Below are 27,710 nucleotides of genomic sequence, written 5' to 3'. Positions count from 1 at the left end.
AGCTGCCATCTGAGGGTGCAAAGAGGGGGAGTACTGGGATGGGGTTGTGTTCATGTGTTCCTGTATTTACTTTTACAGCTCTTAGCTACACTGCTTATCCAGTACGAAAGGCTGAGAGGAATTCAGTCCTCTGGAGTGCTCATTATCTTCTGGTTTTTGTCTGTGCTCTGTGCAGTGGGGCCTTTCCGGTCAAAGATCATGACTACAACAGCACAGGTAACAAGCCATCTTTGTTAGCACTTGGAGAACAGGAAATGTAGCCATCCACATCTCTGTGAAAAGAATGAATCACCCGAGTCTGGAGTCAGATCTGAAGCCAGGTTTTGCCAGAGAGAAAAAGGAGTTTGGTTCTGTTGCCTTGACTCAGACTTTCGTAACTAGAAGGGAACTGGATTTCTCAGGCAGTGTCAAAAAGCAGATTTTGCTTAGCCCAGAGCTATACTGGAAATCTGATAGACATGAGAGAGCAATACCAACACTGTGTATATGGGAACAGACTCCTGTCTTTTTTTAAATCTCATCCCCCCTGCTTAAATGGGGATGGGTAGTAATCAGAGAGGACACATTTTAATATGTATGGTTCCTTTTTGCTTAGGCAGCTTGGCCACATTAGGCAGCTCCATGGGCTTCCTGGTGTCAGTGCCTGATGGGCTGAGGACAGCGTTCTGACTCCACTGGGGCTGGGAATAGAGAACAGAAAGTTGGAGGGAAAGAAACCTGGGCTGTTATGATTGCTGTTTGAAAACATAGCAGGTTCTCCCACAGTAAGAAACTTGTTAAGTTTTTCCCAGAAACAAATTCACTAAGTAGGGCAAGGCAGATTGCTCCAGTGATTAGATCATCAAAGGCTGGGAGAGAAAAAGAGTGCTTGGAAAACATTAAGGTGATTGCTTCTCCTCAGTGAAATCAGTGTTGATTCTGTTTGGTGATTCCTTGTTTTTATTCTTGCTTCTTTGTAATATTAGCAGCATTATCCTGTTAGCAAGGATTTTCCTGTAGCAGGCTGTTATAAATATTCCAGTGGCAATTGAATTAAACCTTAAATGAGAGCCTGGGCAGAACTTTGTCAGATAATAGCTGCAATCTGGTGAGACCATTTCAAACACCACTTAGAGGCAGTTTTAATAAGTAAAAATATTGGGCTATCAATGTTTCAATACATAATCATCTTGAAATTATGGGTGCAGAGCCTTAGAACAAGTCTGGGTAACACTTCTCCTCCTGTGACTGCCCAGAACCAAATATTCCTTCTCTTGCACTTAAGGTTTTTACATTTTAAGTGAACAATGAGAATGTTCAGAATGACATTAGGGCATGAAAGAGCTGTATAAAGGATATACCCTCACAGCAAGAAGTTTTAGGTAAACTGCAGACTCATGATTAGGAAAGGAAATATCTCCAGAGCGGATGGAACTCTTATTATGCAATGCAGTGGTTTTCCTGCAGCTTCTTCTGAAGGTATTTAACACTCACTGCTTGTCAGTGATAAGATGTTAAAGTAAAAGGATGTTCTCTGATCTGGGTTGACAATTCCTATGCTTAAGACGTGATCTTGCAAGAACCCCCAGAGGTAATTTAAAAGGATGTTATGTAGTCCTGATTCCAGAGGGTGTCTGCATGCAGTGAAGATGTATAAGCACTTTGAACTTGACATAATTTAATGAAAAGCTTGGAGATAAGCATGTTCTTAGGCACTTGTCAGAGTCTGAGCATACTTTTGTGAGATAATTCCTGCTAGGATCTTCTTTGTAGTATTCAACTGTAGAGGAAGAAAAGAATTGCCAAAAGAAACTGTGAAAAAGGAGAGAGAGAGTACTGGGGAGCTTGGAAGTGCAGTAAAAACAATCATTTACAGTGTTTCTTTTCCTTCTAGGGCCATGTAAATGAAAGGTTCAGGTTTACCACATTTTACATCTACTTTGCTTTGATAATCATCGAGTTGATACTGTCGTTTTTTAAAGAGAAGCCTCCATTTTTTTCCCCTGTTAATAAAGATGCTGTAAGTATTTTTCTCTTTGCTTTATTTGGATTTTACAAACTATATGGTGTTTTGAGAGTTCCACTGAGAGTACTTGTTATTGAAAGCAGCTTTGGATTGTCATGGACATGGCAGTACTTAGTAACCCTCTTACAAAACACTGGGTATGGAGAGGAATACTGGGGTTTGGAGTCTTTTTCCATTATCTGTGCCATCAGAAATGGCTTGAAGCTGTGTGGTGAAAGCAGTTCTCCTGCTTGCTGCTTCACAGCAGTGTAAATTACATTTATGAGCATTGAAGTGTAATATTAATTATTTCAAGAGGGTTTTTTAGGATATAGTGGTCTGCTTGCTTAACATTCATCTTGAGTTAGTGAAAGTCCATGAGGTTTGTCCTAATAAATGAGTTCTATACATGTTGAGAATAGATATAGAAAAACATTAATAACAGAAGATATTAGTGGTGTCACAGGTTAAATTTCTTCTCCAATCATAAAATAGTCTCTATAATTGGATTTATGTTTGAACCAAGCTGAGAGAGAAGTTGAGTTAATGTCTTAAAATGAACATCTCAGAAACTGTAGAATGACATTTCACTTTATAGCTGTGATTTAAAGGCAGTATATGAAGCAGTTTTTAGATATGAAAGGAGTTCAGTGCGACATGGGAAATGAAAGAAATCAATTTATGTCTCATTAGGACATAGGTATGTACATGTAATATATAATACGCCAAAACTGATCAAAATAGACTGTTGTATTAAAGTAATGGTAAATGTCTTGCTTTATTTATTTTGGGGTTTTTTTCTCTGATAAATTCATTATAGAATCCATGTCCAGAGTTAAATTCAGGCTTCCTGTCAAGATTGACGTTTTGGTGGTTTACAAGGTGAGTTCTCTCTTCAAGCTGTTGGACAGCTGACAAACCCAAAACCCACTTGTGATCTGTGTTGCACAGAGTGAGCAGTACAGAGATTCTCCCTCTGTGAGTCGTTGATGTTGGATGCTCTTTCATCCACAGTGGTGTCAGCACTTGGAGCATTTGCCTTTTTAGAAACACAGAGCCCAAACTTTTTCTCTGTGAAGTATGGCAGCGACTGTGTCAGGACAAATAGTGCAGCCCTGGCTGTGCTCAACACATGCTGGAATATAACCCGAACCAAGATGTAGCTCTGTGCTCCACAAGATTAATTGTGGCAGCCTTTCACCCAGCTGAGGGTGCATTTTGTTTCCTTTGAGGTTTGTGGGTGAATGCTTTTTTATAAGGATGTTTTCTGTGCAAAAGGGAAAGTAAACTGGGTTATGTATACAAATGATTGCCACCGAGGCTGCTGACAAAAGGTATGTGTGTTAAAGATGCAAATTTGAGGTTGGGCCTGCTACTCCATGATAAAGAAGTGGAACAGCTGTCAAAGGTTGTGTTAAGACCCAGTTTTTCCACAGTGGTTGAGATCTTCATTCTTCCATCCGTGTAACTTTTATTGTCCTGGTAACAGCCCTGTAAACTTCTTTTTAGTGAGAGGATGAGATCTTTCTAAACTTAGAGTGTTCAGCTTCCCCAGCGAGATTCTTGGCAGCTACGATGTTTGTATCCCTTTGACAAAATTCCCCTTACCGTTGAGGAACTGTAGTTTTCAGAAAAATCTGATTTTCCTTTAACTCCAGTAAGCTTCATTTTTGCATTTTGTTCACCTCTGACAGTTATTCCAGATAGACTTTATTATTTTCACTTCTAAAGCTTCACTGTTTCCATTTAACGCCACAATTTCATCCAAATGCTTCTCGTAGCTGGTTTTTATTGTCCTTTTTTTTCCTGAAGTGGTATTTTCAATAAAATACATGTAATCAGAAATACGTCATGTCCTTTCCTTAATTGCAAACATCAATAAAAGGAACAAAGGGTGATAATTATTCTCTCATCTCCCTTTCTGTGGAGTATCTTCTTGCTTTTGTTAGCTTAATAGTCCTAGAGTTACTGGCAATGCTTTAAGTACTGTTTTCCAAACTGAATTGGGCTGTTTTTCTCCGTATGTGCAGCATGGCAATTCAAGGGTACAAAAGGCCTCTCGAAGACAAAGATCTGTGGTCGCTGAACGAAGATGACACTTCAAAAACTATCGTGCAACAACTGAGTAAAGAGTGGGACAGAGAAAAAGCAGAGTGCAAACAGTGAGTACACGAACAAGTCTGCAAACTCGAGAGCTTGATCTGAGTCCTTTCAACACTCGTAAGTTGCTCATCCATGAAAATGAGCCAACTAAAAATGCACCCACCACTTCGACCTTTCTGCTCTTCACTCATCAATAGTCAAACTTTCTTATTTTAATATGTCTAGGCAGAGGCAAGCAGGAGCCCTGTGGGGCTTGTGTGCCACCAACACACTTTTTAGGTGCTTAAAATCCCCGTGGGCAGGTGGTGCCACTTCCCATGTGGAGAAGGGCTGGAGATGTGTGAGGAGAAGCTGTTGAGTTGGTTGGGTTGTAGAAAATGAACAACTTTTCACCACTGAGCTGGTAGTTGTCTAACTGCATAATTGCATCCCTCCCAGGCATGTTGGAGCACAGCTTCTGGGCACATAAACCAAAAGGGATTCCTCATCATCTCCATCGTGAGTTTTTTGGCCTGGCAGTATTTTTAGCCTTAAGGCTCTCAGCAATGGGCAAGTCTTCACTTCCCAGTAGTAAAGATAGGAAACTCAAAACATGTGAAAGGCAGGAGGGGAAGAGAGATCCTGCTTTATTGCTGAGACCCTACTGCTGTTGCCTGGAAAATTAGCAGCAAAATTATCCTAGTGTCTGATGGAAATGGGATGAGGGTCAGAACTTGCATACAGTTATACCCCTGCTCGAGAGGATTTCCTTCTTATTGCATGTTCTGTCCTGATCTAATCTTAAGAAATTATCTATTGTGCAGCTCTACTTCCTTCTCCCACTGGTTTGTGTCCAAAATGTTTCCAAGCAAATAGATGCGATAATAGTGTGTTTCAAATGAAAAATGTCAATAAGGAGGAGGCCTGTGCTTCCATTTCCTTTCATTGTGGAGATTTCTTCTCCATGTGGAGGCTTTCCTCTGTTCTCTTCTGTGCATGTCCTTGCCAAATTGGAAAGACCCTATTATTTGATAATATTAGGAGAGAGTTGTAATTTTCTTGGCAAGGCTAAATATGATGTGGAGAGTTCCACTTTGCAGCTAAAATTTGAAACATTTCCAGCACTAACACCAGCACCTGTCCACTAGTGCTCTGTGTGGATGTGTTTTAGTTCTACTTCAAGGTTTATTTTTGGGGGTTTTTTTCATTTTCTTAATGTCTCTATTTTTATGGTGTTGAATAATGTGCATTGTCTGGGCTCTGGTCTTTTTGCACAGACATAAGTATTACTCCTCCAGGCTATTTCACAGTAAGAGCACAGCCCTCATGCAGGAGTGCCTGGGGTCCAGGAAAACTTTTGCTGGGAAACCAGAAACCGTGCCTGGAGTTTTGTCAGGGGATTCATTGCATTTTGGAAACTATTCGTACAAACTGGGGCCAGTTGGCAATGAATTTAGCCATAAATTATGAGTCATATTTAGCTCAGGTAAAATTTTGTGGCAGCTGTATTAATGATTCTAAGGTGGGGGAAAGAGCAAAAACAAAGCAAATCACTGTACTCCAGATTTCTGGGTTTCATAGAACTCTAAAAGCTCTGCTTATTCTTCAGTTATAAGTAGGTATTCTCTATTACTTCATGTCAAATAACATTAGTGGTAGTTGCTTGTGAGCCATTGTAAATACTTTTTTTTCCTTTTAACGCTTATTAAATCTGCTCTGAGCAAGCTTTTATGACATTCAAAATGCTGTGTGAATTTGTACACATGTTGAAAGTGTGATGAAAAGTATTTGCAGTGTACATAGTAGTAATTTATTTTTAAAAACTTAATCAGTTGCAGCTCTGACATAGCTAAAGCTTTCAACTTGTTTTGTGGTAATGATTATCACATTTCTGTTGTTCCCAAACCTTTTTTGCTTCACAGCTGTCTTGTGAGTTACTGTTAAATAATTGCTAAAATTTAATTTGTTTCTAATGAGTTACAGGAGAGACCAGCATGGATTTAAAATGTGACTGTAGATAATAAAGCACACAAGAAGTATTTTTCCTTTCTTTTAGTTGTATTGCTGAAGTTTCTACTCAGTTTTCTGATAAGTGCAGTTTCTTCTGAGAAAGTTAGGGCTGTGCTGGATGGAGAAGAGAGAGCTGGAATGCATTTCCCCTCATTTTTAGTTAGCTTGTGATTTTAGAGACTGTCCTTATGAAGACATACTGAAGATGCAGGGCCTTGTCAGCACCATTGAGAAGCTCTGTGTTTTCCCATGAGACAAATCAGTACCTATTACCTGCCCTGCTATTAATAATGGCAACCAGACACACGGTCTTTGCTTTGGTAAAAAGCTGGGTGTGAGCAGTCCCACACACTGCTGAAAACCTGACCTCACCTAACTACGTGTAGTAAACACTAAAAGTGCATTTTCTCCCTCTGGGACTCTTAGCTGCAAGAGAACCATTGCTTTGCTGTTAGCTCGGTGTAATAAACATTTTTTAACAGCACAAAGTCAGGGGCAAGTAGTCTTGTTTCCTCAAATCCTTCAATGAGTTTAACAGTCTGGTTGCCAGAAAAACAAGGCTTTGCTCATAAACTCTCCAGGTTTGATCTGAAAGACAAAGACAGCACTGTTTTTTGTTCTCTGGGGGGGAAAAATAAATTGTCTGGTTTAGCTTCTCCCCGTGCCCTCAAGCTTTATTGCAAAGACATTGGGATTTGCAAATGGCTTTTTCTGAAAGGATGTGGACAAGTTTATACATGTGGACTGTTAGCCACAGTGATCACAATGAATGCTCGCAGGCTGTTGGAATTATTTGACTCTGCAGCTAGCCAGCTCCAAAAAATCTGCACAGTCTTTATGAAAAATCATAAATTCAACTTCACTTGGTAGTACTTACAAGTTATTTTTCAAATACCTTCTGGTAAGTCTTCACTGTTTCTAGGGTGTCTTTTCCATCTGTTTTTTTCTTGTAAAGCTTATGTGCCCCAGACTAATTTCCTTCTCCCTGCTCCACCTGGACTTAGCTTTCCTGTCTGACATTCAGGAAATTGTTCTCAAGTCCCATAGCCCCCAGGAAACAACAGCAGTTTGATATTTGCGGGTAGAAAAGTTGCCAGGCTGATGTTTGAGAGTAATTCACAGAGGAAATAATTTCCCAGAGCACACCCTTTGTTGATGGGCAACACAAGTCAGGCACCTAAACCCCAAAGGGGTTTCTACGAAACCCACGTGGAGCTCTGGAGAGCAGTTTGGGCATGTTGGGCCCATTTTTCATCAGTCAGTCTAGAAGAGTATGTGAAAGAGTCACTTTTGTTAGCTATTTGGCAGAGGGAGCGAGGCAAAAAGTACAGAAGGAATCCTAGAATCCTGGACTCATTAAGGTTGGAAAAAACCCCTATGATTATTGAATGGTTAACAAAATGGATGCAGACAAACAGGGTTTAAATGCTTAAATTGTCAACTGAGTAAAATTTAGGCACCTAAACCCAAGGTTTCTGTCCTGGAAGAATCTGGACAGCTGTGGTCCAGATCTTGGGGATGGCCCAGCTTTGGAGGTGCTGTGGTTTGTACTCAATTTCAAGTTTCCACGAATGCAAAACTTTGTATTTTGAGAGCTCTGTGCCTGCTGCAGTGCCTGTCTCCCCAAGGGGATTCATTCTGCTTCAGTGGAAGCAGCTGTGTGATCGATAAGGATAAAGGTTTAGCACAGCTACTGACTGAACAACGAACACAGGCTCAGAAGGAATAGGTGAAGGTGCCTTGTGTGGGATGTCCACAGCACCTCTTTGAGGATTCCTGTACAAAGAATTGGAGATCCAAGGTGAAATCTGTCCTCTAAGGAAGTCCAGCCTTCCTCTACTCCTCCTTTTGGCCACATTCTCATCCCATGGTGATTGATTTTCTGGCCTGTGGATTGCACCCCGTAGGTACTGCAGGAAAAGAGAAAAGAAAACAAGACTCAATTGCACAAGAGTGGCTGATCCTGAGCACACCTTGATGGTGTTGGAAGTCTTGCTGTTGGTCAGGAGCAGAGCAGTGTGCAGATTTTGGGGTGTTCCTGCAGTGCTGTTCATACAGGGCGGTGCCATTCTCATTGTTAATTGTCTCCTGTTTTGTTTCCCTAGAAAAGAGGATGTGTCATATGTGAAGAAATCGAACCATGTGCTCAATCATGTTGGTGATGGCCCAGAGGAAGCAGAAGTCCTGATCAGAGACAAAAAGCACAATAGGAAACCTTCCTTTCTTAAGGCTTTGTTGAGGACCTTTGGGCCATACTTCTTAATTGGCTCCTTCTTCAAACTGATACAAGACCTGCTCTCTTTCGTCAACCCTCAGCTGTTAAGGTTGGTTTACTCTGTGGGTAGTTTCTATGTGCAATCCCTGTGGAGGCTTGGCTTTGGCACAGGGTGTTTGTTTTTGAAATGCAGAGTTAGTTTCCCTCACAGTGCCATGTGTGTGTGCTCCCTCACCTTCCCCCTGCAATGCCATGAGACAGGAGTTCTTTGTTGTGGACTCAGCTGTAAATTGGACAAGCTTCACTGACATGCACCATTTGCAAATCGCCCATCACTGGTGGGCAGCTTTGAATTACAAATTACCTGTTGCTCTGTGCTGCAGTCCAAAGCAATTTCTCCCCATTTCTAAAGGATTAGCTGTGAAATCAAAGTGAAGCACTGCTGGCTGGATCCAGTGGTCTCTGGACATCTGATACCCTCATGTGTGGATGGTGGTCGCAGCTCTGGCATAACTTGATGTGCAGATGATGTGTGATGCTCCAGTATGTGGTGCTCTGCCCATGCTGCTGTCATCTGGGAAAGGTTTTGGACCATTCAGATGAGTTCATGTGCTCTTAGTTGTGCTCAGCAATGAGAATGTGAGAGGCACAGTTGCAGTGAATTTCCATGTGAAAGAAAATTATGGTTCTATTAAAAAAAAAAAAAAAACAAACCCCAGCAGAGAAAGAGGTCATGAGAGAAGTGGTCTGTCCTCAAATTCTCTTTGTATGAGGAACACCTCTACCTCCCATCTCCAGGGGGGACAGTTGCTCAGCCTGACCCATAAAGGAATTTGCACAACCCCCACATTTTTTTCTCTATGATTATTATTCTTAAGGTGAGGAATTCACCAGATAATCATTAACTAGGAGGAAAGCAATGGTGGAATTACCGGCATTTCTATCAAACAATTATTAATGGAAAAGCACATAGTCCTGTTAATGCATGAGAGAGGAATGGAGCTTGGATGGAGGTCACAGGTGGATGTAGGGAAAGGGAGAAGAGAAGGCTCTGCTCCTATTTGAGTATCTTAAAATAACCAGTGTTCTGAGATCATGTTGTTCTGTGGGTGGTTTGTGACATGCCCAGAAACTTGCTAAAATGAGAGTTTGACCAAGCATGGTGACATTTAATAGCTGACAGTCTGTCTTCTCCTAGAGCCCCTGGTGAAGAGGAGGCTGCTGGCTGCCTCCTGAGAACACATTAAGTATAACCTATTCTGGGAATTTCTCAAATTTGCATAAATTCCTGAATATGTTTCAGTGATATCTCAAGGCGTATTATGGGGAATTTCTTCTCAAGTCTAAATTCCTGCAGTCTGGGAAAATGCCCTTCTAATGGTAAAGGAAGATGAAAAAGCCGTGGCTGTCTGGCAGGCTGCATGTAAGATAGCCGTGTGTTTCTAAAAAGATTGGTGAATCCCTGGGACTACCAGGAAGAGGTTTTCCTGAAGCTGTTCACTTTTGCAGCATGAATGATTAGAGCAGTGCAGAAATAAGATCTCTCTGGACTGGAAGAAGAAAGATGTAGCAACCTCATGCTTCTACCACAAAGCTTTGATTGCCTGATTTGTAGTTTCCGGGTGCATTTTTCTCCTGCTGGTTGTTTGAACCATGAAGCCAAATATCTGTTTCTCCTATATTTTGACAGTTCAGTATTCTGGTCAGTAGGCTGAAATCACAAATGTGATTTTTGAGAGCACTGGACACTGCCATGTGTCACTCTGCTTGTTTGCTGTGTGTCAGTGTGCAGCTCTGGCAGCAAGAGCAGCTGTGAGGAGTAAGAAAGGGCTTATCAACAGAAGATGCTGTAGCCTGCTAAATGGTACCATTTCACAAAAAAAAAAATAGGAGTGAAGAACTCTTTATGCATCCATCCAGGAGGATGTCTTAATTTAGCGCTTTTTTTGTGGGAAAACACCCCAGGCAGAAGCACTCAGGCTGCTTGAAGAGGATTTGGGTAAGAAGCTGGTTTTGCCTGCTCTGCTGCACTGCCCTACTCTGTCCTGTCATTCGCCTCCTGCCCTGGGGGGCTGCCTAACAGAGCTCAGATGGTCAGCTGTGTGTTTAAACCCTGAATCCCAAGGGAAACCAAGAGTTTCTCTTCATATTTCATTTTCAGGCTCATTTAAAAATGGACTTTCTCACTTACAGAGCTGAAGGTTTTGCTGTTGGATGTTTGCAGTGTTCTTCGACTGAAATCATAGCTCAGCGTATGTCCTAGAGGGCTGTTTGCTTTTTGTGGTTAGGCAGAGGATGTGGCAGGATGCTGTAGTTGGGAGAAGTTGTGTTACGTCCCATTAAATTTGCTGTGTGATTTTAAATTTTTGTTTCTTTTTCCTTTTCCTTCCCTAATCTACTGACAAACAGCGTATTAATCGGCTTCATTAAGAACAAAGACGCCCCAGCCTGGTGGGGATTTTTGATTGCAGCTCTGATGTTTATCTGTGCTGTGCTGCAGACACTCATCCTTCACCAGCACTTCCAGTACTGCTTTGTTACTGGGATGAGGCTGAGGACTGGGATCACTGGGGTCATATACCGAAAGGTAAGGCTGGAAGCATTTTGTGGGCTGGAACACCAGTGTACAGCCAGGCAAGTGGTCTCAGTGCTCACATATTTAGGGAAGATTAGCCATGTTGGAGAGCCTCCTGGAATATAAAAGATTGGGGGTTTGGTGAGTTTTTAGGAGTACCTCTTTCATACTTTACAGCATTTTCCAGTGATCAGTACTGTAATATGGGTGTTCTGGTAGGTTATTAGACATACCAATGCTGGTTCACTTTAAATGCTGAAAGAGGAGAGACTTAGATTAGGTGTAAGGAAGAAACTCTTCCCTGTGAGGGAGGTGAGGCCCTGGCACAGGTTGCCCAGAGAAGCTGTGGCTGCCCCCTCCCTGGAAGTGTCCAAGGCCAAGGCTGGATGGGGCTTGGAGCAACCTGGGATGGTGGAAGGTGTCCCATGGCAGGGGGGTGGAACTGGATGTTCTTTAAGGTCCCTTCCCACCCAAACCATTCCATGGTTTGGAATAGGAATCCAGGAGAAGAGCATGTTTATGCTATGAGCACATTAGACCAAACGAGGTTTTCTTCAGAGTGCTACATACTGCTTGAGCTGGAGATGCTCATAAGCAAAACCATTTCATGAGCTCTTGTTCCTTGGAGGCGTAAGGTGAATTATTTTATTCTTTTTGGAGAAGCACATTCTCAGTGTCATTTTGCTAATAGTTGAGGATTTGTTCTCCATGTGTGTGGAGATTGTGAATGCACTGAAGCTCTCTCCCTTGTCAGTCCTTAGCCATCACAAACTCAGCAAAGCGCTCATCTACTGTTGGAGAAATTGTCAACCTGATGTCAGTGGATGCCCAACGTTTCATGGACCTGATGACTTTCCTGAACATGGTGTGGTCTGCACCACTCCAGATATTTCTAGCTTTGTATTTCCTCTGGCAGGTACAGACATTGTCACAATTTTATTCACAATTCATCTAAATGATGTGCAAGCTTTTTCTTTTTCCTTTTTTTTTTATTTGTCAATTTGACCCTTCACTACATTTTTTACAAACTTTAAGTGTTCTGTCCTGTAGTAAAATAGCTTTTACTGCTGTACACCCTCACTTAGTTTCTTAATTATTTTGTTCAGCTGATAGGGCAGATGGGCATTTGAAGCAGAATGTTGCCTTTATCTTTCCCCTGGCCTCACTATACGTTGATGGGCTCAGTCTTGGACTCTTGGACTCTTGTTCCCAGCAGTTGATACAAATGAGAGCTTGAGGGAAATGGTTTAGAAACCAAACCAAACAAAAACCTGGACATAAGAAATGTCACATGGAGAGATTATATCCTGCTACATAAAGAAGTTTTGTGTGAGTCAGTGTGAAACAAGTCTCACCTGGAATAACCATAATTTTTTCTTTGCTATAGTGACTTTGTTTCGTTCCAGGTTTATTCCAGGTTCAGTTTGAGCACTGGCTTTCAGTGTTTAAAATGTTTCTGTGTAGTTAATGTCTTTTACTGCATAAAACAGTAGCACCAAGTTAACCATATTGATTTCAACTCAAAAGCCATTAAATTGCAGCAGCTTTGAGTTACTGCTCTGCTGGAAGCTGAGCTCTGGTAGTCAGCAGTTTGTATGTTTGTACTCACACTGAGGGTACTGGCAGTTCCCCTGATCAGAGAAAAATCAAGAGAAAAATTCCTATCACCGACACCAGCATAGTAATAATAGTAATAATAATAATAATTCAAAGTGGTTATTTTTCTGTCCTATTTTTCTGTCTCCTCTTCACAGTTGTGCTGTGGAATCACAGCACTTCACTGGGATAAGTTCAACTTGTCAACATTGATTTCTGTTCCTATCACTTGTTCTTGTTTTAGTGCTGACCATAGGGAACACTCAGGTACAACTACTTACTCTTTCTTTTTAAATCCAGACTTTAGGGCCTTCTGTGCTGGCTGGAGTTGCTGTGATGGTCTTACTTATCCCGTTTAACTCTGCAATAGCAATAAAAACCAGAGCATTCCAGGTAAGGTAGCAGCAGAGGAGGTAATGTTATATAAATTGGCAGCTGTGCTATGAGAAATGAAGACATCAGAGGTTGTTAATAAGATGCCATTTGCAACAATTTACTTATGAGTAAGAATGTACTGATATATTTAATAACTGTATCCTCTTAGATGCTTTTTCCATAGTGAATTGAATGCAATTTAAGGGAAAGGTGTGTCACTGAGCCAGTGGCTTCTTCATACCCCTGGAGCAGCTTTTGGGATTAGCAAGAGGTTTCTTGTCTCCATATCTCTTCACCTGGTATCTTCCTCTAGGAGTATCTAGAGAAAGAGTAAATAAATGCTGTTCTTTAAGCTGCAAATTAATGTTTTCAGAGGTGGCAGCTAAATCCTGACAGTTTGAGTTTTATGCTAAAAGCTGGTATGATGTTCACTGCTACTGAGTTGGGCCAAATTTCATTTATTATCTTAAGGTAAAATGATCCTTTATTCCTTTCTTAGTTGTCTCTAGTCAGGGAAAGCTGAAAAAACACCAATATAACAGTGCCCTCTGGCTTTGTGCTAGAAAAAAATCTAGTAACTGGCTTATGCTATGCAGCCTATCAGACTGTTTGGAAGATTAAAAAAAAAATTAAAAGTCAATCTGTTGGTGTAAAAAAAGGTAAGAGTTGGAAAATGAATATCAATTATGACATTTAAGCGCAGCCTTAGTAACAGAGTGATATTATTATATGCCTTAAAGAGACATACAGGCTTTTAAAATCTCTTGGGTGCTGACATGTCAATAGTAACATTCCTTTTCTCCCTTTCCCATTAGGAGATGCTCAGAGCTGCATAACTTGCTGTGCATGTGTGTGTGAATTTTGTCTATAAATTTGAACAGGGTTGTTTTTATTTCAATAACTGAATGAAGCACTGTATTTTCATACATAGGGAAAAAAACCCCTCGGAGTAGCCACAATTTTCAAGGGATAAGAAATACAACTGAGCAAACAAGGAAGAAAAAAAATCTGAAGAAATCAAAGGAAGTGATAGGGTAGTATTTTTGTGAAGTGCCTGAATCTTTCTTTAAGATGGTTTAAAAATGTAGCCCTTAAGAGTGAAGATGGGTGGAAAGCTTTTGTACTCTGCTTTCCAGGCATTTCCTTTGATTTGTGGTGTATTTGGAGATACTGACTTGCACAATAAGCTGACAACAGTCTGGATTTTTGTAATTACCTTTTGCATCCTCTTCAGAAATAGCCCGAGGGCCACCACAGCTGTGAGACGTGTTGAAAGCTCTTCTGTAGTCCTGGCTGTGACTCTCTGTCTGCTCTGTTTATAACCCAGGTGGAACAAATGCGATACAAAGACTCCCGCATTAAATTAATGAACGAGATCCTGGGTGGCATCAAGGTGCTGAAGCTCTATGCTTGGGAACCATCCTTTTCAGAAAAGGTCCTGGAGATCCGGAAGAATGAGCTGAGAGTTTTGAAAAAATCTGCCTACCTCAACTCTCTGTCCACCTTTGCCTGGATCAGTGCACCCTTCCTGGTAAATTGAATTTGCATGGCCCTCTGAGCTGTACAAGTGCACCCTTGAAGGATAAGTCTGAGGCTTTCTGCTTGCTAATGTACATAGGAATAAAATGTAAATACTTTTTGAAGAAATTACTCACATGCTTTGAATCAGAGTTCCCTGTTCTCAAGAGCCCCTTTGTTAATCGGTATTAAAGTATTTTGTGATAAAGCCTGCCAGTGGAAGCTGGGAATAGCTGTCACAGGAGAATTTCCAACCACTTCAAAGTACTTTCCATAACAAATTGAAACTAGAATTTGAAACCTCAGAGAGATCTGTGAATAGCAAAAGAAATTTTAATTGAGTCAGTCAGGACAACGTCTGTCTTTAGCTCTCATTTCTACCTTCGTGTTACAGTGCTCTGCTTGTTTTAGTGAGAGAGGGAGTTGTTAAATTATTCTACAACCCAAAAAAGAGATTGATTTAATGTGGAAACTGAAGCCCAAATGATAACATTGCCAACTCTGAAATGCTTTTTCCTCAATTTTGTCTTTTCCTCTATTTTCCACTTCACTGGACTGTGATCCCTTTTGCAGAAAGGGTTTTGGTGAATTAAACCATTCAAATAAGTCCTTGGTCAAAACTATTCCCAGCCAACTTTTCTCGAGATCAAAGGCCCAGCCCTGCAGGAATGATCTGAACAGCCTGGAGGTCCTGCCCTTTTCATGGTTCCTTAAAGTCACTGCACTCCTTTCAGTGCACATTCCTGTTCCTGCTCACTGTGAGTCTGCTGCACAGGATGGTCCTTCCACAGTGGATGGCCCCTGTCATACAGCAAGCCAGCAAATAACTTGGATTCCACTCCCTTTTCTACTGAGCGGTGAATCTTGTTTGTTTAGCCTGCAGTTTACAATGGGAAAATTTGCTTGGGTGGAGCTGGAAGAAACCACGACCTGATAACAGCTTTTCCTTTTTATTTGCCCAAGACATGTGGTTCACCTCTTGAAACTCTTAGTTCAACTGAATGTAGCCATTAGAAACCTGAAAGTTCTTTTATTCTGCGTGCCCTTTTTTTGTACCACCTTGTCCATAGGACTTGTCATTCTTAAAGCATATTTAAAAGGTCAGAAACGAGGAATTTTCCTGTTTTTGTGGTTGATACTTTTATTTCCAAGATGCCTGTCAGGCTTGAGTGCTTTTAAAATGTCAGAATATACCACACATCTCGCAGTAAACTCCCTTTCTGGCCTTCAGGTAGCACTGACAACATTTGCTGTGTATGTCTCTGTGGATGAGAAGAATATCCTGGATGCAGAAAAGGCTTTTGTCTCCCTGTCCTTGTTCAATATCTTGAAGTTTCCCCTCAATATGCTTCCACAAGTCATTAGCAACATTGCACAGGTAAGAAGGGCCTGGAGAACGGGTTGTTCTGAAAAATTTGAACAGAAAGAACATATCCTTGATTTCTGGAATGCAGAGATCCCTTGGATCTGCCTGTTAGCTGGTTTTCCTTTTAATACCCGTTCTTTCCTGTTGCCCTGCATTGGAAAGCCTGACATCATCTCAGTGAGTCTGGCTGTGTGAATTTTGCTTTGCTCAGATAAACTCAGCTTGGTGTGAGAAATTTCACAGTTAAAAGCTTGAATTTCAGCATAAATTCATTGCAGGGAAAGAATGACTCACTGTTCAGGAAGCCCATGGGGGGAAGCTCAAGGCATTGTGCATGCTTTCTTTTTCAGTAGTAAGAGCACTACGTTCTCATTAAAAGAATGATGAAATAACGCCACATTCTTTTCTTAGACAAGCGTTTCCCTAAAGAGAATTCAGCAGTTCCTGAGTCATGATGAACTTGATCCAAATTGTGTGGAAACAGAAGTGATTGCACCAGGTAAAGATGCTGATATTTTTCTAAGCTATGCTCGTGCAGCAGGCATATCTCTTTTGGACTGGTTGAGCTATAAAGAAAGGCAAAAAGAAAATAACAATGGTAATCGTGGGTTAAAAAAAAAGGGAAGAAACTGCTACTCTGAAAAGTATGTGTTTAGTGTTCAGGCTATGTGGAAATCAGAAAAGTTTCTGGCCATATTTTTGAGCTGATTTTGGGCCTGAGTTTGCATCTGTAATGTGCTGGACGCTACCTGTGCTGAACGTGGAGTGCATCCACTGACTATGGACAGCAAGACCTGTTCAAACCTTTCACACTGCACAAATGCTCAGGAACTTTGTGAGCAGTTTGGTTACTTCTGTTCAAAACAATATCCCAAAACAATTGAGCAAGCCAGGTGGTCTCAAAAAAATGTGTTTTATCAAGTAACAGTGGCTTGAAACTTGTGTGTGAGGAAGAGGGATGGCCACGTGGCTGCCATGCAGTTACTGTTCTACCCCACCCCACCAGGAAGCAAAGAAAACCTATGGATCTATAACTTGTTAAGCGTGGCAAGCAAAAAGCTGCAGAATGTCAAAGTTAATCTGATACGTCAAAGTCAACAGCATGCAGTGATCTCCTACTGACTTGAAAGGGGTTTCTGAAGTTGTGCTGATGCTGAGCAGCCCCACCAGGGCAGGGTGAAGCAGGGCATCTTTTCAGCTCCCTCGATCTGTCGGGTCACAGTCTATAGCTTAAGCTGCAGTCAGTTATTTTCACTCTGAACAAGCCTGTCTTGTGACCCACAGGCGTGAGCCTGTGCTTCCCGTGCCAGCAGAAAAGGGAAATGCAGTGTGTGTAAATAAAGATCCCTCTGTCAGCCTGTTCTCAGTTGTGCTGTTGTGTGTAACACATTTCCTGCTCCTCTGTTGTTGCGTTTTTGCCACACAGGCAATGCCATCAGTGTAAGAAATGCGACGTTCAGCTGGGGAAAGGAGCTTAAGCCAACGCTGAAAGAGTAAGATTTCTTTGTGCAGTTGCAATACAGCATCTACTTGGTTCCTGGGTCCTGGGAGTCTGTTGGAAAGGTTCTGGTAAAAACCATGCATCATATGTCAGCATCTGTTCTGCCTTTAAAACATGGAGCCAACCCTCATGCCTCGTGGTGTTTGGGCTTTATAGAACAAGGCTGTAAGGCTTTACCTCCACAGCAACCAGCATGAAATGGTTACCTATTGAAAGACAGGCTACATAAATTCCTTAAACAGACATTTTTTTAACTGAAGCATTGGACAAATCAAATTGATCTGATGGATTTTGAGGACAGTTGAAATGTCTGTGTTTAGACCTAGGTGTGCCAGCAGTGGTCTGTTCCTTGAAGAGTCTTGTGGCAGACTCATCCCTGTGGCAGTGGAAGGGCCATCTCCAGACTGTGGGGGTGAATGTTCTGTGCATTTGCCTATTTGAATGAACACAAAATTTGCCTGGAAGCATATATTCCTTCTGTTATGCATCAGGATCTGTGTAAACAGAAGTCTGGCTTGATTTTGTTAGTGAAAAGCACTTTGATGGCAAAGAGACTGTGTCCATCAGTCATTTTTGTATCGGTTCACCTTCAGGACCTAAAGCAGTACCTTTAAGAACATAGTGGGGAAAACAGTAAAGGATTTTAATTGGGGAAGTCCTGTTTTTCTTGTGTCACTGTGAGCCCTATTTACCAGCACTGGAAATACAGTTCTAAAGTGGTTTGAACATTTTTTAGATGGGATGTATTCACTCACTACTTTCGAACAATTGCTTTTGGTTTTAAAATCAAACCCCAAAATACTTCTGGAAGATTGTCTGCTTTCAAAATGGTTATTAACCCAATTTGACTTGCAGATGGATTGATACAACACAGGAAAGAGTCTTAGAAGGCTTATTAACAATCCTACTGCTTTAGCAACCAGCAAGATAAATTATGCTGAGTTTTCATTTGCTTCTCAAGTTCTGGTTGCAGTTGATTGTATGCAAGAAAGGGAGGAGAAAACCAGTGACCAAGCTTTGCTTATTATATCCAGTCAGGCTGTGACTGTGTATTTCAGCCCTGGTTTAAAGACCCCTGATTTCCATAGTAAACTAATGTTTAATTAATTTCCAGCCTGTTTCCTCCACAGTATAAATATGTTGGTCCCCAGTGGTTCTTTGGTTGCCATTGTTGGCCATGTTGGCTGTGGAAAGTCTTCTCTGGTGTCTGCTCTCCTGGGTGAGATGGAAAAGCTGAAAGGAGAAGTGGCTGTGAAGGTTGGTGTTGTTTATGAAACCATTTAATGATGGTAGGGAAATGTGCTGCTTTTGCCTGCCCTTGCTTAGAATGCATCTGAGGCTGCAGAGGGAATTCTAGTTGCTCCTCTGGCAGCTTGTCTGCATGTTTGAGTTTTGCCCACTTTTATATGAAATTACTTTCCTGATTTGATCAACGATTCATGAGCAGTTAGCACACATATACATATGATGTGAATGTATAGGAACCAGGAGCTGTATATGTGCTGAAGATCTTATCCAGAGCTCTAAGCATGAGTTCTTGCTTGTTACAAGGCAGAGGTTTTCTCTCTCTCCCCTTTTTCTAGGGTTCTGTTGCTTATGTGCCTCAACAAGCCTGGATCCAGAATGCCACGCTGAAAGATAACATTTTGTTTGGCCAAGCTCCTAATGAGGAAAAATACCAAAATGCCCTGGAGGCCTGTGCTTTAAAAACTGACCTGGAAGTGCTGCCAGGAGGTGATCAAACTGAGATAGGAGAGAAGGTAATTTTTTTAGGTAGTTTTTTGGGTTTTTTTTCAAGTCAGACCTGCCTGGTGAATCCGCTCTAGCTAAAGAGAGAATACTGTAAAGTCAGCACTTGATTTGATTTGATCTTCACAGTGGCATCCGTGCTACAATCAACACCAAAACATGCAGGGCAGTTCTCTGGAAAGCATTTGGACTTAAATTTTTCTGTAACTTTAGGCTTGTGTGTGTATTGTGATGCAGAATTACACATCCAGCCCTGGAAGATCAGCGTACCCTCTATTTGTCATGAATTGTAAAGGTGCATCTGTCCAGAATCACTGGAGGCCTTCCTTTTCCTCTAGGGATAAAGAGGGAGGGAACATGTGGTTGTGCTTCAAGTGAAAAAAAAAATTATATGATTATCCCTTAACACATTTTAATGAGAAACCTTTACACCTGTGATTACCAACAAATATATTCTTTTTTCATAGGCCACTAAGTTTGAGCTAGATTTCATGAAGTGGCGTGGAGATGTAGATTTGTGTGTAAAATGCAAGATGTGGAAGATGTTCCAGGTGCCACAGCCTTGCTTTGAAATTTGCATTTTACATCCTGATTGACAGTTTTGCTTTTTATAGCTTTGTGTTTTAACAGCTCCCTTTAGGAGCTTATTAAAGAGAGACTTGCTCCATCTCCAGCTTGCTGGATGAGTGGAAAGCTTGGCAGTGAACAGGCAGATCTAGAGGCGTTCTGTGCCTGTCTCTGGGTGGGTTGTTCTCTCCAATGTCTCATGTTTCAGTGTAGCACCCGAGTGCTGGGCTGGGTGAGAACCATGAGAAAGAGCTTTTGTGTGACACGTTTTGTTCTCTCCTGTCTCCCTCCAGGGCATCAACCTGTCGGGGGGGCAGCGGCAGCGGGTGAGCCTGGCCCGTGCCGTGTACAGCAGCTCGGACATTTTCCTGCTGGACGATCCCCTGTCCGCCGTGGACTCCCACGTGGCCAAGCACATCTTCGACAAAGTCATTGGCCCGGATGGGGTCCTGAAGGGAAAAGTAAGCTGGGGTTTAGATCCTCTTAGAAACACACACAAATTCAGGAACACCGGAGCTGTTTCACCACCCAGGCCTGAGTGCCAGCTCATTCCTGAATTTCTGTGTGTAGCTGGCAATGTGGGCACCTTTCCTCACAGCCCAGGCTGCAGTGAAACGCTGCTCACACAGGCCCAGCAACGCTGTGGTCTGGTCAGAATGTGTAGAGGCAGAAACCTGCCCTGTCTTTTAAAATCCCTCCTGTGTGAGATCTCCAAAAAACAAGGTACGTGCTGGAACTTGCACAGGCTGGTGGTGTTAATTGTTGTTACTCCGAGGCAGCCAGGAAGCTGCACCAAATACAGATGTTACAGAGGACTTTGGCAATAACAACCCAAACTCCAGTGGTTTTGCTGCACCTTCCACTCCTGCTGTCATCTTCTCAGGTCATCTCGGAGCTCAAAAGAAAAGGGCTGCAAAGAAAATCAGCATAAGGGAAGGAGGGAATGATAATTCAGTGTGTTTACTTTCCTCTGTTTTTGTCAGCAGTAGGAGCATAGTGAGTTCATGTACGTATTTCCAAGCTGATTTGCCTGACATGGACAGTGTTATTTCACTGGGAATTTCACCTTGACACAATAATTCACTCCCTGTCCCAAAAATGCAGTATTTAGCTTGCTGTGTACTGTCAGTCCCCTCAGTGCAACTGAGAGATTTGTGGGTTTTTTTTCCTTTTCCCTATCCAGACCCGAATCCTGGTGACCCATGGCATTAGCTTCCTACCTCAGGTAGACCATATAATTGTCCTGGTAGATGGCAAAATCTCTGAAATGGGATCTTACCAAGACCTTCTGAAACAAAACAAGGCCTTTGCAGAATTCCTGCGGAATTATGCACTGGATGAAGACATTGAAGAGGATGAACCAACAAGTACAGTATTGTTTTTTCTTAAAACATGTCTTTTTTTGTCAACAAGATTACAGATATTTTCTCTGTAAAGTGTCCCTGGTTCTTCATGGCAACCTGGCCTTTGCCTTTCTGTACTACCTTGAAAATTATTGTCCGTGGCCAGGTCTGTATGACTGAGAAATCTTTTCACAAATTTCTTTCAAAATTTCATGTGGTTTGTCCTAGAAAAAAGAAATTCTTGTCTTAGAAATTATTTTAAACTTGGGAATTTATTTTACAACTAGCAAGGTCAAGCTCAGCAGGAAGACGGAATAGCCAAGAACAAACTGGGCTTGCTATCAAACGGGCTACCCAGAGTCTGCTGTGTTTTCTGTTTATACGTGGTTGGGGTTTTTTTTCGTGTAGCAAAGTTCAAATGACAATTTAATCTTGGGTTGCTTTTCAGCTTGGTTTGATTCTCACAAAATGATGCAAGATGAAAGCATTCTGGTGGATGTTTCCCCTGTGTGACAGTGTTCCCACACTCTGTGATTGCAGCACTGCTGCTCTCCAGCCACGCAGAGGAACGTGCACGGCACCTTCCAGCCACAGCAGAGGCTTGCAGGACTCCTGATGTGACTCCCCCAGCCCAGGGTCATGCCTAGAACGTGCCCTATGAGTGAATTTAGCTAGAAGCAACTCTAACACTATTGCCTGGCATTCTGATGGCTTAAAGGGATGTGATATAAATGCATTTGGCAGCCAACCTGCCTCACAAGATTTTGCAGTTTCGTTAGGAGAAGTGATGCACAGAAGGAATATGAGCAGAGCTAGGGGGGAGCTTATGCACTGTGATTTTCCTGCTGGGGTTTTGGTTTTCATTACTCTCCCTTTGTATAGCCACCTTTCTCTGGGTTCCCTGTGCTTTTCTGTGGCAGAAAATCTGAGGTGTGATCTTGTCTTGCAGTGCTGGAGGAGGAGGAAGTGCTGCTGGCTGAAGACACCCTCAGCATCCACACAGACCTGGCCGATAACGAGCCTGTGACAAACGAGGTCCGCAAGCAGTTTCTTAGGTAAACACGAGATCCTTGCATTTCTAGTCTGTCTGGGGGAAAAAAACATCTTTCCGATGTCAGTCACTTGCTGCTCCTCCACCTGGGCTTTAGTTTCCTCAATTTCCTCTCGTAAATAAATTGGTTTAGTATCCTTTTAAAAGTAAACGTGAACGCTTTTAAAAGTAAACGTGAAGATCCGACATCTCTTCCTTCAGTCTTCTTTCAGCCTGGACTGAACCAATTTCTAAAAGCAACTCTCTGGTTCTCAGGTAACACCACTGTGTGTATTTACCCACACAATACTGAACTGCTGCCAGATGTGTGATAAATAAACCCCTTGAATTGCACCTTTCCATTGGGAGCCTTGGAAATCTTTAAAGGTTTTCTGCTCATACCCACAGGTGCTGTCCAGCTCTACTGCTGGTATGAAAACAGAGAAGCTCAGGGTTTAGTTTGAAATGTCTGCCTTGCCATGAAGCCTCTAAAGGCCTTTTCCAAGGAGCTCAGGCTCTGCTGCAGCCTTTGATAGATCCTGTATTTCTGGCATCCCTGAAAATGCAGAGGGGTGGTGCAAGCACCCACAGCTGTGAGTGAGGCTGGCATGGGAACTTCGTAGAAGAGCTGGGAATAAATCCAATTCACATCCCAGCCTTGCTTTAGCACTGCCACAATATGCCCTTTTTCTCCTAATGACTCTTTTGTTTTAACTAGGCAACTTAGTGTAGTGTCTTCTGAGGGAGGAGAATGTCCCAACAAAATGTCAACGAAACGAAGAGTCTGTGAGAAGAAGCCAGCAGAGCCTCCTCTGCCAAGAAAAAATGCTAACGAGAAACTTATTCAGGCTGAAACCACTGAAACAGGCAGGGTATGGTTTGATTCCCCCCTCCCCTTTTCTACCTTTTTTTCCTGTTTGGGAAAAAAAAAAATCCTTTTTATTTTAACATTTGATCCAGTTCTGTTAAATGTGTTGTATAAATCACAACTGCATGCTTTAGGCACTAATCTAGTGGCCACTGATCATTCAGATTAGGGATTTTGGCAGAGGTTTTGGCACCTAGCTAGCCCTATATACTTAAGGGAAAAAAAAAAAAGGAAAAAAAAAAATCTCTTCCAGCTCCCTCCACAGTCACCCGATACTGCAGAGCTCTGCACTCCATCAGCCCTGCCTTTGCCTCTCAGAGCTTTCAGCACTGCTGGTTTTTAAACTGTTTGGCTGCTGCTGAGTCCAGCTGCAGCACTGGGTTACACGAGCCAGCTGCCTCTGCGTGCCAGCGGGGCTGTTCTGCCTAAATACCTGCCAGCCCAACTCCAGAGTATTTTGTGGTTGTAGGTACAAAGGGGCTGTATTCCTCCTCAGTAGGGCCAGGGAGAGAAATGGGAACAAGAAAAAAGAGAAGGTGGGAACACAAAAGTAAAAGAAAGGGACAGAAAGGAGCAGCAGATGGAAGAGGAGCAGGGAGGTTTGATTCGAAAAAAGCCCCTTCCCTCAGTTCAGAAGGCTCAGTGTGCTCTGTTTAGTCTGATGTATGGGGTCCATGGCACAGACATGCAATCAGCTTTTTCTGTGGATTATTTTAGCTTTCAAAGTTCCTAATCAACAACGCTTGTTCTTTTAATTATCCCTTCTTATGCTTTTTTCTGAGGACTGAGTTTTGTCCTGAGTCTCTGTCTCCTTTTGCTTTTCTGCCTTTTTGCACTACCTTAGGGACAGCACTTTTACTTATTGCCATAAACATCATCTGTTTATGTTCCTGTTGGGGTGCATTAGCATTTGGTACCTCATTTAAGTTGCTGTGAAGACACAGAATGGAGGCATGTTCAACACTTTTCCTTAAATAGGCTATTTAAAGTAGTCTTGAGTACGATACTCTGCCAAGTTGCTGCTTCTGCCTGAAAATATTGGCTCCCATTCTTGTTGCTGCTATTTGATCAGCCTTCTTTCTTTCTTCCCACCCCCCCCTCCCCCTGACATAGTCTTAAAAACTAAAACCCCATGAAATGAATGAAGGACAGATCCTCAACATGGAGGGGAAGAGTATTTTAGAGAGGTTTCTGAGTTGTTTTGAAAGCCATCACCCTGACAGGGAGCTCAGGCAGATGAACCTTTCTCCATGGTGTTTAAGAGTTTGGGCAGTTTTGAGTTAGATTGGTGTCAGAGGGTGTTAAAGTTTTGTCAGCAGTTCCTCTCACCAAGAATTTTTCTATCTCTTAATTCTCTTTTAAACTCCAGCTTGTGTGGGTTGTACAAACCAGCTTTGGTGTGTGATTTTGCAGGTAAAGCTAACGGTGTTCTGGCAGTACATGAAGGCTGTCAGCCCTGTCATTTCTTTGGTGATCTGTTTCCTGTATTGCTGTCAAAATGCTGCTGCCATCGGGGCCAATGTGTGGCTCAGTGACTGGACCAACGAGCCCGTGGTAAATGGGACTCAGCACAACACAGCCATGAGAATCGGGGTCTACGCTGCCCTGGGCCTCTTGCAAGGTGAGGGCAGGTAAAATCATCATGCCCCAATGTTTAGGAAAGAGGTAAGAAGGTAAGAGATCCTGTGGTGGCAGGATGGTAGGTTTAGATTACATATCAAGAAGAAATTATTTGCTGTGCTGGTGGTGAGGCCCTGCCACAGGGTACCCAGAGAAGCTGTGGTTGCCCCATCCCTGGAAGTGTCCAAGGCCAGGCTGGATGGAGCTCTGAGCAACCTGGGATAGTGGCGGGGGGTGGGAACTGGGTAGTCTTAAAGGTCCCTTCCAACCCAAGGCGTTCTGTGATTCTATGATTCTATAAAAATTGCCCTCCGACTCCTATCCTAAGGAGCTCCTGTAACCTGGAGCTACAAAGTCTGATCTCAGCCCAACGCTTTTAATTGTGTTGTGAAGCCCCTGGCAGGGGGGGCTTGAATGGGTGCTGTGGAATCTTGAGAGAGGCAAGTTGGAAAGAAAACATGAAAACTTCAGTGCAGAAGGGGATGAAGGGTTGGGGTGAAGCTGTAGCATTAGGACTTCATGGAGGCTTGTGGAAAACAGCAGGAAGATGGTTGTGTGTCTGTTTTCCATAGAAAGGATGGTGAATCCCACAGATGTTCCTGTGCCTTAAGCAGCAGTGGATGCGATGCTGATGTGCACAGGACGAGAAGGGTGGGCAGGGAATAAAGTGAAGCAAAACAAACTTGGAGTACAGCAGGAACTGCCAGGGGTCAGGGAGCTGTGAATCGTGGACATCACGGGATAACACATCTGCTCCTCACCTGCCAGGGCTCATAGTGCTGATCTGCTCCTTCACCCTGGCCATGGGGGGCATCAACGCCGCCCGGACCCTCCACGCTGCGCTGCTGGAGAACAAATTCCACACCCCACAGTCCTTCTACGACACCACCCCGACCGGGCGCATCATCAACCGCTTCTCCAAGGACATCTACGTCATCGACGAGGTCATCCCGCCCACCATCCTCATGTTCCTGGGGACATTCTTCACCTCCTTGTCCACCATGATCGTCATCATAGCCAGCACCCCGCTCTTCACCGTGGTTATAGTCCCACTGGCAATTCTCTACTTCTTTGTTCAGGTGTGACTGCTATTGCAGTTATTCCATTCCTTTTCTTTTTAGGAGAAACAACATTGACTTGGGGGGAAAATGGAAGTATCTGAAGTAGCTATGTGTTTATATAAACGAAACATTATTTACTTTTCTCAGGAAAAGAAATGTCCTGCAAGATGTGGCTGTGAAATAGATAGACATAACCTGTTTTAGCTTTTAAGTAATAAAAAGTAAGCCTACTGCTGGAGCCAGCGCTCCAGTGCATGTCAATATATTAAAGTGTGGATATATTTGACATACTGGTAAGTTTTCAAGGTAGTGAGGAATTAAAATGATGAAAATAGAAAGCATCAATTTTATTGATTTCTGAGCAACAATCAAGCTTATTTCACAGACTTTAAATAAAGACCTGATAATAGAGGTGCAAATGCACATTTTGTTTTCTTGGAAAATGAGGCTCCTACAAATGGATTCATTCTGCTAGATTATATTAACTAAATCTAAAGGGACATAGATAAATTCAACTTTAGTCTAAAGAAATTGCAGTTACCCAATGCTCTTTTGTGGAATGATGTAAAGGTAACTTTCTTGATATTCTTCTTAATTATAGACAATATTTCAGAGGGTTGAAGTGCATTAGTAGCAATCTCCTTTAAATCCTTAACCTAAGAAATTCTTCACTGTTAATTAAAAGCGAAAGTATTTCATTAACCTTTCAATTTCCTGTGAAAAATGGCAGCGATTCTACGTCGCAACCTCCCGCCAGTTGAAGCGCCTGGAGTCTGTGAGCAGATCCCCCATCTACTCCCACTTCTCAGAGACTGTGTCAGGGGCCAGTGTCATCAGAGCCTACAGGAGAGTGAAGGCCTTTGTGGATATCAGTGATATGAAGGTCGATGAAAATCAGAAGAGTTATTATCCTGGCATAGTGTCAAACAGGTAAAACGTCATTTCTTGTTTCCACTTAGATAACCCTGTTTGCAAAACTGATCCCAGGCAACCTTTTCCCACTCTGCTTACACCTGCCTTCTTCCCAGGTGGCTGGGCATCCGAGTTGAGTTTGTGGGGAATTGCATTGTCCTTTTTGCTGCCCTTTTCGCTGTGGTTGGTAGGACCAGCCTGAATGCTGGCCTGGTGGGACTGTCAGTGTCCTACGCCTTACAGGTACGTGTTACAGCTTTATTGGGGGCTTTGCATTTTTGTAGATGATGTGGATCTATTAGCAATAATTTAAGTACTTGCTAAAGCTGGAGTTAATAAGGAAATAATTAAAATGAGTCGTGGGATGTTTGGACAATAGAGATTTACACTGAGTGCTGAAATCATCAGCAAGCTTGCATGACGGAGGATCTCAGGGCACTTTGGGAGCATCAAGGCTGTGCTGCACCCCAGTATCCTCAGGGGTGGCACATGGGAGACTCAGGAAGTGTCAGATCAGAACATCAAGAACAGACCATTTGAGCAGCATGGGCTTAATGTGTCGTGCATCAATCCTGCTGTGCAGCACACTGGTGTGTCCAGGTAATCACAGGCAGATCAGTAGGATTTATAATTAGACAAGGCAAACTGTACTGACCCAGTGTGGAGAATTTAGCAGATTTAATGGCCTCACTCTTGCCAGAAGCATTTTAGATCATGCATGTGCAGAGTTGCTGTTAGCAGTTTCCCAGTGAAGTGCATGATTTGGGGAATGACTTCAATCCAACTTTCTTTGAGAGGGCCGAGTGTTAAATCAGCAAGAGGCATCATCATACACTTCTTCATGTAAGCACCCAATAATCTGTAGACTTCTTGTCCCAGTAACTGTATTAACTTTAATGCAAAGGTAATTATCTCATTTGTAACATTAATGTGAATCCATGTCTTAATAGCAGTGTCTGCTATTGTTGGGGTTTTTTTGGGGTTAATTTTTTTTTTGTGGCTTTTTTGTGGGGTTTTTGGTGTTTTCTTCTTGTTGGGTTTTTGTTTGTTTTGGGGGGGTTGTTTTGGTTGTTTTGGTTTTTGGGGGGGGGCAGGGTTGTTTTGAGGTTTTGCTTTGTTTGTTTTGGTTGTGTGTTTTTTTTATTATATATGTTGTTCCTCTGGGGGTGATATTTTGTTCCTTGTCTTCCCCAAGGTGACCTTGTCTCTGAATTGGATGGTCCGAATGACTTCTGAACTTGAAACCAATATTGTGGCTGTGGAAAGAATAAAAGAGTATTCAGAAACTGAAACAGAGGTTAGCTGCCATTAGTCCAGCATGCCCAGCAACAAGCTGAA

The 27,710-nt window shown here is 42.5% G+C and overlaps 1 protein-coding gene across 3 annotated transcripts in view; it reads left to right on the top strand.

Annotated features, from left to right (window-relative positions):
• ABCC3 (ATP binding cassette subfamily C member 3) overlaps positions 1 to 27,710 on the top strand; it is a 46,770-nt gene that overhangs the window by 14,168 nt on the left and 4,892 nt on the right. For 2 of the 3 annotated variants that reach the window (XM_032128816.1, XM_032128817.1), the window contains exons 4-26: positions 79 to 216; positions 1,874 to 1,999; positions 2,805 to 2,866; positions 4,015 to 4,146; positions 8,182 to 8,400; positions 10,701 to 10,878; positions 11,621 to 11,782; positions 12,763 to 12,855; positions 14,165 to 14,368; positions 15,587 to 15,733; positions 16,133 to 16,220; positions 17,148 to 17,214; positions 18,353 to 18,479; positions 18,806 to 18,982; positions 19,832 to 19,999; positions 20,722 to 20,905; positions 21,831 to 21,936; positions 22,630 to 22,783; positions 24,193 to 24,400; positions 25,168 to 25,478; positions 26,191 to 26,390; positions 26,489 to 26,615; positions 27,568 to 27,669. In XM_032128816.1, the coding sequence (XP_031984707.1) occupies positions 79 to 216; positions 1,874 to 1,999; positions 2,805 to 2,866; positions 4,015 to 4,146; positions 8,182 to 8,400; positions 10,701 to 10,878; positions 11,621 to 11,782; positions 12,763 to 12,855; positions 14,165 to 14,368; positions 15,587 to 15,733; positions 16,133 to 16,220; positions 17,148 to 17,214; positions 18,353 to 18,479; positions 18,806 to 18,982; positions 19,832 to 19,999; positions 20,722 to 20,905; positions 21,831 to 21,936; positions 22,630 to 22,783; positions 24,193 to 24,400; positions 25,168 to 25,478; positions 26,191 to 26,390; positions 26,489 to 26,615; positions 27,568 to 27,669 (3,480 nt within the window). Of the gene's footprint in view, positions 1 to 78; positions 217 to 1,873; positions 2,000 to 2,804; positions 2,867 to 4,014; positions 4,147 to 8,181; positions 8,401 to 10,700; positions 10,879 to 11,620; positions 11,783 to 12,762; positions 12,856 to 14,164; positions 14,369 to 15,586; positions 15,734 to 16,132; positions 16,221 to 17,147; positions 17,215 to 18,336; positions 18,480 to 18,805; positions 18,983 to 19,831; positions 20,000 to 20,721; positions 20,906 to 21,830; positions 21,937 to 22,629; positions 22,784 to 24,192; positions 24,401 to 25,167; positions 25,479 to 26,190; positions 26,391 to 26,488; positions 26,616 to 27,567; positions 27,670 to 27,710 lie in introns of those variants that run through there. The other variant, XM_032128819.1, reaches the window with a different exon arrangement.

This window comes from Corvus moneduloides, chromosome 19, assembly GCF_009650955.1.
Source record: "Corvus moneduloides isolate bCorMon1 chromosome 19, bCorMon1.pri, whole genome shotgun sequence".
NCBI classification, from domain to species: domain Eukaryota; kingdom Metazoa; phylum Chordata; class Aves; order Passeriformes; family Corvidae; genus Corvus; species Corvus moneduloides.
The sequence above is the reverse complement of the archived record's forward strand: the minus strand, read 5'-3'. Positions and strand labels throughout refer to the sequence as shown.